Source organism: Oncorhynchus mykiss, chromosome 15, assembly GCF_013265735.2.
Source record: "Oncorhynchus mykiss isolate Arlee chromosome 15, USDA_OmykA_1.1, whole genome shotgun sequence".
NCBI classification, from domain to species: domain Eukaryota; kingdom Metazoa; phylum Chordata; class Actinopteri; order Salmoniformes; family Salmonidae; genus Oncorhynchus; species Oncorhynchus mykiss.
In genome coordinates this window covers 69,404,507-69,418,366 of record NC_048579.1, presented here as the reverse complement: position 1 = coordinate 69,418,366, position 13,860 = coordinate 69,404,507, and the positions used below count along the sequence as shown (strand labels likewise).

Below are 13,860 nucleotides of genomic sequence, written 5' to 3'. Positions count from 1 at the left end.
TTTTAGCAAAGAGCTGTGGGAGAGGGGGGAAATAGATAGGTGCTGCTGGTTGTTTGGTTCTTGTATTGGTCATGTGGAAGAATACCTCCCACTGGGCACACACTGGTTGAATCAACGTTGTTTCCATGTCATTTCAATTAAATTACATTGAACCAACATATGGATTAGACATTGAATTGGCATCTGTGCCCAGTGAGCTGATTATTGGGAAAGATCCTTTCAGTCCACATGTACTGAGGGCCATAATGTTGCATGATGAATGGCTCCCAATAGTACTAAACAAAACGCCATTGAAACAGACGGTTAAACTGCTCTGATCAGAGCCATCTCACAGATTGAGGCTCCATTTTGAGAAAAAGCCTAGTTCTTTTTTTTCTCCTTTTCTCCTATTTTCATTGGCTACGATTTGTAAATTGTAATCTAACAAATAAACTTTGAATGGGAGTGGAGTTTTCCCCCTTTGTAGATGAGAAATGAGTTTTCATTACTGTTCAATCAGAGCGTGGCACGTTTTCACTGCATGTACATCGGGGAATATGATGCGCATAATTTTAGCTATCCTCCTCTCAAGGTCTCATCGCGTTGATTGAGCTGCGCTGAGCACATCAAATGAGACTCGCTCTCTAGTGCCACCCAACCAAGTGTAGGCATTCAAAGAGATGTCACATTTTAGGCTTGAGTGCCTTGATTTCACGATGTCTTTATTTTGTTTATTTTCCGCATTGGCTAATTCCCAGCACTTTAGTAGCGTATAGGCCTATAGCTATTGCGTTAGTACATAGGCCTATGAGTTATGTTACTCCAAAAAGGGTTCTATGCTTGCTTCTTATATGGCAACAATTAAGGTTCTGTATAGAACCGAAAATGGTTCCATATAGAACCATTGCTTTCCAGATAGGCTTCCATATTGGGTTCTATTTGGAACCAAAATAAAAAATGATGGTTAAATCCAGAACATTTTTTTCTAAGAGTGTATTGTGGCCGATCTATTCAATAAATTAACCAGAGAGAGAGAGACACTGACCTGACCAGTTCTGTTCTGCTCTTGGCAACTGGTCCGAATCACGAGTTATTATGAGAATGTAATTGATAGCTTATGTTGCTAGAATTAAACCACTCAGCATGCCATGTAAGCTAAATCAACGTGTTGAAATAGAACCCAACAAATGAAACCTAAAATTGAACTATTTTCCTGCGGTTGCTGATGTCACAGATGTAAGGTGCTGAAAGGACAGCTCCCTCGCTTTGAAAGCGCATCTCGCGTCAGTGTGAAACTAGATCGAAGATAATTCCTATAAATAATTGCACTATGAAATGTAGGACCACACTCTGTGATGGAAATAGAACGGGATCCACATGAGACATGTTTCTCAGTCAAGCAATCTGACCTGTTGAGAACACTCACGTTCAACATCTTATTTCGGCGAATCATAAAAGCTGAAAAAAGTTGCACTAGATATTCGTTGGCATAGATTTGAACTATTTTGATTGCCAATCCAAATGTAATGAGTGATCGTTGCTACATAGCAACATGAGCACGTGTGAGAGGATCGCTAGTAACACGGACGCACACACACACACTATAGCAACAGACAACCTGTGTGCAGAAAGGGAGAGGGTGTGCCCTTGACGTCGTTTCTCGTCAAAGACTCACATTTCGGAGAGAACCATATCCAGGTTTGCTTACTTGCTATTCACCACGGCATTGTCATGACTTTAACGAAAAGGGCATAGAGCTCAAGGTTACAAATCAATAATTGGAATGGTTTCGTTTGACTTCACCTGTCCAAGTGTGGAGCGGAGAAGAGAGTCAAGACACCCCCAAGGCACACATCACTAGCGCTGCCTGTGCTTGGAGCTACTGGCTGACAGATCCTTCGCACAAGGAGGAACTAGAGGGAGTCTGACAAGCGATAAGATCCTCTCTTCCAAATCACCAACAACGATGAGATTGGTAAAGCACCTTCACCAAGCGTAATGAGAGCTCCAGGCTGGATCTGGAGTGGCTGCTCTCAGCTGAAACCAAAAGGGTTTTCGTGAGATTTTCTAACCCAACTGGGTGTGTACAGCACCGTGCCCGCTGTTACTCTGGACTGCACTCGATATACCTTATTTACCAAGTCATGTCTTATACAGAGCGATGGGTAAGTTCGACGACAACGAGAGGATAATCCTCAACGTTGGGGGAACCAGGCACGAGACGTACAAGAACACGCTGAGGACACTGCCGGGGACTCGGCTGGCCCTTCTTGCCTCCGATTCTGACATCGAGTCCGTTTTGGATCAGCTGCAACAAGTCCCCGGCTTCATAGAGTACAACACGCGGAACAACGAATACTTTTTTGACCGCCACCCAGGGGTATTCGCTTATGTCCTTAACTACTATCGAACCGGGAAACTCCATTGCCCAGCAGATGTTTGTGGTCCGCTGTTCGAGGAAGAGCTGTCCTTCTGGGGAATCGATGAGACTGACGTGGAGCCTTGCTGCTGGATGACCTATCGCCAACACAGGGACGCCGAGGAGGCGCTCGATGTGTTCGACATAAACGTTGACAATGGAGACGACGACGAAGAGACGGGGAAAAGACTCGGCATTGAGGACGTGGTTGATCCTAATATCAGCCGCTGGAAAAAGTGGCGACCTGTGATTTGGAATCTATTTGAGGATCCCTATTCTTCCAGAGCGGCCAGGGTAAGAGCGCGCGCTTGTCTGGAGAGCTCACATAACAGTCCATATGCACAACAAGTTCCCCCGATTCCTTCTTTGCACAGAAAAGTGTAATTACATTAGACATCAATTCCTTCTAACAAAATAAAACATATTACACAAATATAACATACATTATTAACATTTTACATTCGCTGTAAGGGACGTAGGTTGTCTGCTTATTCACATTTCAGTGTGCGTCAAAGATGATTTCCCCACGACCGCTTTCATAATGACCTTTTAAACTTGAATATAGTTCAAATAATTAAACTCGATCTTTTTCCTCTTTATGTCATACACAAGTATGCATTTAAACATATCAATGCACTATAGGTGCGTAAATACATATTTAAGTTAAGCTACACTACCTATCCATGATAATGAGAATCAAGTAGAAATATTTCAAGAATTAGATTACTGTTTTTTTTTCTGATACCACCAAATTCGTTTTTTTCTTCTGTCGGTTGGGTTTGTTTGATATTGAGCATGCCATATAATAGATGGGTGATGGAATGGTCCATCACTCAACAGAAATAGGCTAATGTAGAACCTGTGGTTAGCCACACCACCATATTCCCAAATTGTACCATTTATCTGCAATCCTATACCAGAAACATTACGAATTTGGCCTTAAGCCTACTTTTACGAACAAGTTTCGGGCGGTGATTTATTTAAAATTATTAATTAATTTCAAAATATAAGTTTAACATATCAATTCATTTGAAATGTTTACCGCAATAACTCACGACATGAGCCTAAATTCGATCAGTGCAACAATGTAAACACTAAAACAGGACCTTGAATGGATTGCTTTTGATTGAAATGCTCATGGAGAATATTACACGTTGGAGTGAGATGTGCCCCGTATATTAACAGCCTGTGTGAGAAAGTATTTCAGAATATTTACGTATCGCAGAGGCCATTAGACTAATTGTCACTTACAATTCTCTTTTACATACTTGGTTATCTATCAGTTATTTCTTGTTGATTTAAGTCGAATTCTATAGGTTGCTGTCAATCATTTGTTCATTGTACACCTGGCAAACGTGTCTTCTCTTACTGAAATGTTAGGGTGAGCCTCCGACATATCTACCTACCTTATCCATGCCAACTGTATGCTCACATGACCAGTGAAGGACTAGTGTTTACTGTCATACAGTTGTTTTGCTCAATAGGCAGTAAATAACCATCTCATTGGCCGACTGGCTGTGGAGTCAGAGCTCCAGAGGCTCCTGGCCACTGTCATGTCACAATGTATACCCCATCATTTACAGACTCTAAAATGACCTCCTGTCTCATCTCCCTCCTGCCTAAACGGCCTTGTTTATATCCAGCTCATCTCTCACTAGTAGGAGGCCCATTAATAGCATCTCCCTGGGGAGATTGTGCTGTTGATGGTGCCTTGAAACAGACAGGGCTGTCTTGGGCTAATAGAATAATGAAGCCAGGGCCCGTATCCACAAAGCTTGTCACTCAGAGTAGGAGTGCTGATCTAGGATCAGATCCCCACTGCCCATGTAATAATTTTCCATTATGATCTAAAAGGCACAACTGATCCTAGATCCACGCTGGGCTAAAGTCTACCGCTACCGCTTACAATGAACGGGACATGGACATGGACTCATGCAATAAATCCCGCTACGACCTCTGACGAGAGACATCAAACATGCAAGACATGCAAATAGACAATATAGCAGGAAGGTGTAATCCTAGTTCACCGGCTACGACGTTCGTTGTATGTGGTAGTGTTTGCAGACAATAACAGATTACAAAGGGAAACCCTGCCATGAGCTGTCCAGCGATACAGAACTCCCAAACGAGCTAAAGGCCTTTTATGCTCGTTTCGAGGAATTTAACACTGTGCCTTGCATGAAAGCCCCTGTTTTTCCATATGACTGTGTGATCTCGCATTGCATGGCCGATGTTAGCAAAACGTTAAAACAGGTTAACAATCATAAGGCCGCCAGGCCAGACAGAATACCAGGGTGTGTTCTCAAAGCATGCGCAGACCAGCTGGCAGGTGTCTTCACAGACATTTTCAATCTCTCCTTGTCCCAGTCTGTAATCCCAACATCATTTTAATTGACCACCTTGTCCCTGTTCCCAAGAGCTCCAAGGTAACCTGCCTAAGTGCCTGTAGCACTCACATCTGTAATTATGAAGTGCTTTGAAAGGCTGGTCATGTCACACATCAACATCATCATCCCAGACACCTTAGACCCACTCCAATTCACATACCGTCCCAACAGATCCACAGATGACACAATCTCAATTGCACTTCACACTGCCCTCTCCCACCTGGGCAAGAGGGGAAATAAGTATGTGAGATTGCTGTTCATAGACTACAGCTCAGCGTTCAACATAATAGTCCCCTCCAAGCTCATCACCAAGCTTGGGCCCCTGGGACGGAACCCCTCCCTCTGCAACTAGATCCTGGACATCCTGACGGGCCTGCCCCAGGTGGTGAGGGTAGGCAACAACACCTCTGCCACGCTGACCCTCAACACGAGGCCCCTCAGGGGTGTGTGCTTAGTCCCCTCATGTACTCCCTGTTCACCCACGACTGTGTGGCCGTGCATGACTTCAACACCATCATCATGAGTCAGCCTACAGGGAGGAGGTCAGAGACTTAGCAGTGTGGTGCCAGGATAACAATCTCTCCCTCAACGTTAGTAAGACCAAGGAGCTGATTGTGGACTATAGGAGAAAGAGGGGAGAGCACACTCCCATCCACAGTGACAGGGCTTTTGTGGACCGGATCGAGAGCTTCAAGTTCTTTGGTGTCCACGTCACTAATGACTTAAAATGGTCCACACACACCCGCACAGTTGTGAAGAGGGCACAGCAGTGCCTCTTCCTCCCCAGGAGGCTGAAAAGATTTGGCATGAGCCCTCAGATACTCAAAAAGTTCTACAGCTGCACCATTGAGAGCAACTTGACTGGCTGCATCACCACTTGGTATGGCAATATCACCTCCCTTGACAGCAAAGCGCTACAAAGGGTGGTGCTGACCGGAAAACGGTATCGAAGCATCTGCTCTCAGACCAACAAGCTCAGAGACAGATTCTACCCCAAGCCATAAAGGCTGCTAAATAGCCAGACTACAATTAATGTTACCCGAACTGTCTGTACTGACTCTTGCACTGACCCTGCGAACATCCACTTTATATACACACCATATACACACTCACTCACACACACTAAGCTTTTACACCGACACAAAACCCTCACACATTCACAAACACTACACACACACACGCATACCGACACAACACAAACACACACACATACATACATACTGTACATACACACACATTCACACAGACAGACACACTTTTACAGTCATTATATGCTGCTGCTACTCCGTTCTTTATTTTACCCTTATTATTATCTATCCTGATGCCTAGTCACTTTACCCTGCCTTCATGTACATATCTACCTCAAATACCTTAATATTATCTATCCTGATGCCTAGTCACTTTACCCTGCCTTCATGTACATATCTACCTCAAATACCTTATTATTATCTATCCTGATGCCTAGTCACTTTACCCTGCCTTCATGTACATATCTACCTCAAATACCTTAATATTATCTATCCTGATGCCTAGTCACTTTACCCTGCCTTCATGTACATATCTACCTCAAATACCTTATTATTATCTATCCTGATGCTTAGTCACTTTACCCTGCCTTCATGTACATATCTACCTCAAATACCTTACTATTATCTATCCTGATGCCTAGTCACTTTACCCTGCCTTCATGTACATATCTACCTCAAATACCTTAATATTATCTATCCTGATGCCTAGTCACTTTACCCTGCCTTCATGTACATATCTACCTCAAATACCTTATTATTATCTATCCTGATGCCTAGTCACTTTACCCTGCCTTCATGTACATATCTACCTCAAATACCTTATTATTATCTATCCTGATGCCTAGTCACTTTACCCTGCCTTCATGTACATATCTACCTCAAATACCTTATTATTATCTATCCTGATGCCTAGTCACTTTACCCTGCCTTCATGTACATGTAAATATGTAAATAGCTATACATTGATTAGATACTGGTCCTCCCTGTATATACAGTTCAAGTCGGATGTACAAACACCTTAGCCAAATACATTTAAACTTAGTTTTTCCACAATTCCTGACATTTAATCCTAGTAAAAAATTCCCTGTCTTAGGTCAGTTAGGATCTCCACTTTATTTTAAGAATGTGAAATGTCAGAATAATAGTAGAGAAAATGATTTAGTTCAGCTTTTATTTCTTTCATCACATTCCCAGAAGTTTACATACACTCAATTAGTATTTGGTAGCATTGCCTTTAAATTGTTTAACTTGGGTCAAATGTTTCGGGTAGCCTTTCACAGCTTCCCACAATAAGTTGGGTGAATTTTGCCCCATTCCTCCTGACAGAGCTGGTGTAACGGAGTCAGGTTTGTAGGCCTCCTTGCTCGCACACACTTTTTCAGTTCTGCCCACAAATTGTCTATGGGATTGAGGTCAGGGCTTTGTGATGGCCACTCCAATACCTTGACTTTGTTGTCCTTAAGCCATTTTGCCACAACTTTGGAAGTATGCTTGGGGTCATTGTCCATTTGGAAAACGAATTTGCGACCAACCTTTAACTTACTGATTGATGTCTTGAAATGTTGCTTCAATATATCCACATATTTTTCCTTTCTCATGAAGCCATCTATTTTGTGAAGTGCACCAATCCCTCCTGCAGCAAAGCACCCCCACAACATGATGCTGCCACCCCTGTGCTTCACGGTTAGGATAGTGTTCTTTGGCTTGCAAGCCTCCCCATTTTCCCTATAAACATAACAATGGTCATTATGGCCAAACAGTTCTATTTTTGTTTCATCAGACCAGTGGACATTTCACCAAAAAGTACGATCTTTGTCCCCATGTGCAGTTGCAAACCGTAGTCTGGCTTTTTTATTGTGGTTTTGGAGCAGTGGCTTCTTCCTTGCTGTGTGGCCTTTCAGGTTATGTTGATATAGGACTTGTTTTACTGTCGATATAGATACGTTTGTACCGGTTTCCTCCAGCATTTTCACAAGGTCATTTGCTGTTGTTCTGGGATTGATTTGCACTTTTTGCACCAAAGTACGTTCATCTCTAGGAGACAGAACGCGTCTCCTTCCTGAGCGGTATGATGGCTGCATGGTCCGGAGTTTAGTCTGGAGATTATACTTGCATACTATTGTTTGTACAGAGGAACGTGGTACCTTCAGGCATTTGGAAATTGCTCCCAATGATGAACCAGACTTGTGGAAGTCTACAATTTTTTCCTGATGTCTTGGCTGATTTCTTTTGATTTTCCCATGATGTCAAGCAAAGAGGCACTGAGTTTGAAGGTAGGCCTTGAACAATATCCACGGGTACACCTCAAATTGACTGAAATCATGTCAATTAGCCTCAGAAGCTTCTAAAGCCATGACATAATTTTCTGGAATTGTCCACGCTGTTTAAAGGCACAGTCAACTTAGTATATGTAAACTTCTGACCCACTGGAATTGTGCTACAGTGAATTATAAGTTAAATAATCTGTCTGTAAACAATTGTTGGAAAAATGACTTGTGTCATGCACAAAGTAGATGTCCTAACCGACTTGCCAAAACTATAGTTTGTTAACAAGAAATTTGTGGAGTGGTTTAAAAACAAGTTTTTAGCTCCACATCAATCTGGTACTGGTACTCCCTGTATGTAGCTCCACATTGATCTGGTACTGGTACTCCCTGTATAGAGCTCCACATTGATCTGGTACTGGTACTCCCTGTATATAGCTCCACGTTAATCTGGTACTGGTACTCCCTGTATATAGCTCCACATTGATCTGGTACTGGTACTACCTGTATATAGCTCCACATTGATCTGGTACTGGTACTCCCTGTATAGAGCTCCACATTGATCTGGTACTGGTACTCCCTGTATATAGCTCCACGTTAATCTGGTACTGGTACTCCCTGTATATAGCTCCACATTGATCTGGTACTCCCTGTATATAGCTCCACATTGATCTGGTACTCCCTGTATATAGCTCCACATTGATCTGGTACTGGTACTCCCTGTATATAGCTCCACATTGATCTGGTACTCCCTGTATATAGCTCCACATTGATCTGGTACTCCCTGTATATAGCTCCACATTGATCTGGTACTGGTACTCCCTGTATATAGCTCCACATTGATCTGGTGCTGGTACTCCCTGTATATAGCTCCACATTGATCTGGTACTGGTACTCCCTGTATATAACTCCACATTGATCTGGTACTGGTACTCCCTGTATATAGCTCCACATTGATCTGGTACTGGTACTCCCTGTATGTAGCTCCACATTGATCTGGTACTGGTACTCCCTGTATATAACTCCACAGTGATCTGGTACTGGTACTCCCTGTATATAGCTCCACATTGATCTGGTACTGGTACTCCTTGTATATAGCTCCACATTGATCTGGTACTGGTACTCCCTGTATATAGCTCCACATTGATCTGGTACTGGTACTACCTGTATATAGCTCCACATTGATCTGGTACTGGTACTCCCTGTATATAGCTCCACATTGATCTGGTACTGGTACTCCCTGTATATAGCTCCACATTGATCTGGTACTGGTACTCCCTGTATATAGCTCCACATTGATCTGGTACTGGTACTCCCTGTATATAGCTCCACATTGATCTGGTACTGGTACTCCCTGTATATAGCTCCACATTGATCTGGTACTGGTATTCCCTGTATATAGCTCCACATTGATCTGGTACTGGTACTCCCTGTATATAGCTCCACATTGATCTGGTACTGGTACTCCCTGTATATAGCTCCACATTGATCTGGTACTGGTATTCCCTGTATATAACTCCACAGTGATCTGGTACTGGTACTCCCTGTATATAGCTCCACATTGATCTGGTACTGGTACTCCCTGTATATAGCTCCACATTGATCTGGTACTGGTACTCCCTGTATATAACTCCACATTGATCTGGTACTGGTACTACCTGTATATAGCTCCACATTAATCTGGTACTGGTACTCCCTGTATATAGCTCCACATTGATCTGGTACTGGTACTCCCTGTATATAGCTCCACATTGATCTGGTACTGGTACTCCCTGTATATAGCTCCACATTGATCTGGTACTGGTACTCCCTGTATATAGCTCCACATTGATCTGGTACTGGTACTCCCTGTATATAGCTCCACATTGATCTGGTACTGGTACTCCCTGTATATAGCTCCACATTGATCTGGTACTGGTACTCCCTGTATATAGCTCCACATTGATCTGGTACTGGTACTCCCTGTATATAGCTCCACATTGATCTGGTACTGGTACTCCCTGTATATAGCTCCACATTGATCTGGTACTGGTACTCCCTGTATATAGCTCCACATTGATCTGGTACTGGTACTCCCTGTATATAGCTCCACATTGATCTGGTACTGGTATTCCCTGTATATAGCTCCACATTGATCTGGTACTCCCTGTATATAGCTCCACATTGATCTGGTACTGGTACTCCCTGTATATAGCTCCACATTGATCTGGTACTGGTACTCCCTGTATATAGCTCCACATTGATCTGGTACTGGTACTCCCTGTATATAGCTCCACATTGATCTGGTACTGGTATTCCCTGTATATAGCTCCACATTGATCTGGTACTCCCTGTATATAGCTCCACATTGATCTGGTACTGGTACTCCCTGTATATAGCTCCACATTGATCTGGTACTGGTACTCCCTGTATATAGCTCCACATTGATCTGGTACTGGTACTCCCTGTGTATAGCTCCACATTGATCTGGTACTGGTACTCCCTGTATATGGCTCCACATTGATCTGGTACTGGTACTCCCTGTATAGAGCTCCACATTGATCTGGTACTGGTACTCCTTGTATATAGCTCCATTGTGTATTTGATCATATTCCTCTTGTGTTAGTTACTATTTTATTTTATATTATTATTTTTAAACTCTGCATCGTTGGGAATGGTTCGTAAGCAACATTTCACTGTACAGTCTACACCAGGGCTATTCAGGGCATGTGATACATACAATTTGATTTGATCAGCACGCCTTCTCTGAGACTCTTTATGAATAAAGGACCTGGCCACTCTCCCTTTTGCTTTTGATACATAGATACAGTCAATAACAACGTTATTTATTTATTTGATCCCTCTCTTTCTCCTGCATCTTGACATAACTTGTCAATCAAAGTCTCCAGTAGATAACTGTCTTTGACCCCAAACCGGGGGAGTATAGAGAGCACCACACCAGGAGTATAGAGAGCACCACACCAGGAGTATAGAGAGCACCACACCAGGAGTATAGAGAGCACCACACCAGGAGTATAGAGAGCACCACACCAGGAGTATGGAGAGCACCACACCAGGAGTATAGAGAGCACCACACCAGGAGTATAGAGAGCACCACACCAGGAGTACAGAGAGCACCACACCAGGAGTATAGAGAGCACCACACCAGGAGTATAGAGAGCACCACACCAGGAGTATAGAGAGCACCACACCAGGAGTATAGAGAGCATCACACCAGGAGTATAGAGAGCACCACACCAGGAGTATAGAGAGCACCACACCAGGAGTATAGAGAGCATCACACCAGGAGTATAGAGAGCACCACACCAGGAGTATAGAGAGCACCACATCAGGAGTATAGAGAGCACCACACCAGGAGTATAGAGAGCACCACACCAGGAGTATAGAGAGCATCACACCAGGAGTATAGAGAGCACCACACCAGGAGTATAGAGAGCACCACACCAGGAGTATAGAGAGCACCACACCAGGAGTATAGAGAGCACCACACCAGGAGTATAGAGAGCACCACACCAGGAGTATAGAGAGCACCACACCAGGAGTATAGAGAGCACCACACCAGGAGTATAGAGAGCACCACACCAGGAGTATAGAGAGCATCACACCAGGAGTATAGAGATCACCACACCAGGAGTACAGAGAGCACCACACCAGGAGTACAAAGAGCACCACACCAGGAGTATAGAGAGCACCACACCAGGAGTATAGAGAGCACCACACCAGGAGTATAGAGAGCACCACACCAGGAGTATAGAGAGCACCACACCAGGAGTATAGAGAGCACCACACCAGGAGTATAGAGAGCACCACACCAGGAGTACAGAGAGCACCACACCAGGAGTACAGAGAGCACCACACCAGGAGTACAGAGAGCACCACACCAGGAGTACAGAGAGCACCACACCAGGAGTACAGAGAGCACCACACCAGGAGTACAGAGAGCACCACACCAGGAGTACAGAGAGCACCACACCAGGAGTACAGAGAGCACCACACAAGGCGATAAAACGTCTGGACCATTGATTCAGTCAATAATTCATTATTTCCCCAACCGTCTAATCCGAAGCTCTGTCTGCCGGCAATCTACATTTTTAAGGTAGTGGCAAGGAGGAAGGAATGGAGGCGTTGTCGCCTTCTTCCAGTCAGTCAATACCTAGCGAACTGTTAGTGGGAGGGGTTATGACGATGACCACACACGCACGCACGCTCTCTCTCTCTCTCTCTCTCTCTCTCTCTCTCTCTCTCTCTCTCTCTTCAGGAGTCAGAACGGAGTGACACAGATAAGAAATTACAAACAAAGCCCCCACTCAGCCTTCAACTACAGTATTTCTGTAATTGCGTTCATAGAGTTCGCTCCCCCATGCTCCTCTGATGATGCTCATGGTAATCTCATGTCTCAGTGTGGTGGAGGAGGCTGCCTGACTGCTTCACTTTGATGCCTAAGCCCCTCTCTCATGTTATTCCTGTGCTCCTGGGCTTCACTTCTCCCCTGAGCGCTGCGAGGCTGAGATCTCTCACCTCCCCAGACTGCGTGTGCTAGAGAACCCACAGGCTCCTAATCCTCCCTTGACAGGGTGTTAAAGTATAATAATGAAGACTTATTCCCATGTAAATTAGATGGCTGGTTGGCGTTGCTGCAACTCCAGCCACCACCGCCTTCCCCTCAGTCACTGTTATACCAGAGAACGACTGATGCCAGTGGGCATTATCTTAAATTAGTCCCACGGATTAGACAGTGAAAAATGCACTTGTCTTTTCCTACCAGAACTGACTCGCACCAAGACAAGAGAGCATGTCTACAGCAAACACTTAACGGAGGGACCAAATCCCCACATCTCACATGCCTTTCAGCAATGACGGATGAAAGCAAGGACAGGTCCCAGAACACAGGCCCCGTCCCCTATCCTGGCTTTGTTTTCTGTCACATATAAATGCTAAAGCTTGAGAAGTTATCTCCAGTTGTTTTAATTAACACTGGTGTTGCCATTTGAGGTAGTCATATTATGAGTTCTCTCAACGCAATCTAGTCTTCCGGGCCCCTCAACTTTGACCTCTGCCGTGTCCCTCAACTTTGACCTCTTCCGTGCCCCTCAACTTTGACCTCCTCCGTGCTCTTCAACTTTGACCTCTTCCGTGCCCCTAAACTTTGACCTTCTCCTTGCCCCTCAACTTTGACCTCTGCCGTGTCCCTCAACTTTGACCTCTTCCATGCCCCTCAACTTTGACCTCCTCCGTGCTCCTCAACTTTGACCTCTTCCGTGCCCCTAAACTTTGACGACCTCCTTGCCCCTCAACTTGGACCTCTGCTAAAACAGACAGGAAGACCACAACACCACAGTCAGGATCTCAGTCTGGGATTTGCTGTAGGGAGGATAATGTGTTTTGAACAATGCTGCTTCTGTTTACAGGGCAGTGTGTTGCATGGTTATGATGGTGATGGTGACAATGACAACAGTAGTTGGGGTGGTGATTATGATGATACGTGTGTATGGATATTACAAGCATTTCGCTACACCCACAATAACATCTGTATGTGACCAATAAAATTAGAATGTATATGGGTGCGTCCCAAATAGCAACCTATTCCCTGGCACCCTATTCCCACAGCATGTAGAGAACTTGGTGCCATTTGAGATGCACACCATGAGTTTGCACAGTATGTGAAGGTGCAAGAGCTACAGCTCCATATGACTCGAGTTTCTCCATTTCTGACATCATTCTACAGATGTGTTCTAGTGTCTAGTGTCTATTTGCCCAGTGTTCATTGAAACTCTCTCATGGAA

At 44.3% G+C, this 13,860-nt stretch overlaps 1 protein-coding gene across 2 annotated transcripts in view; it reads left to right on the top strand.

Moving 5' to 3' along the window:
* Nucleotides 1-1,301: 1,301 nt before the first annotated feature.
* The window catches only part of LOC110490621 (potassium voltage-gated channel subfamily C member 2-like), an 83,846-nt gene continuing 71,287 nt past the window's right edge, over nucleotides 1,302-13,860 (top strand). Inside the window, exon 1 of one of the 2 annotated variants that reach the window (XM_036945112.1) lies at nucleotides 1,302-2,692. In XM_036945112.1, coding sequence (XP_036801007.1) covers nucleotides 2,141-2,692 — 552 coding nt within the window. In that variant the 5' untranslated portion in view covers nucleotides 1,302-2,140. The remainder of the gene's footprint in view (nucleotides 2,693-13,860) is intronic. The other variant, XM_036945113.1, reaches the window with a different exon arrangement.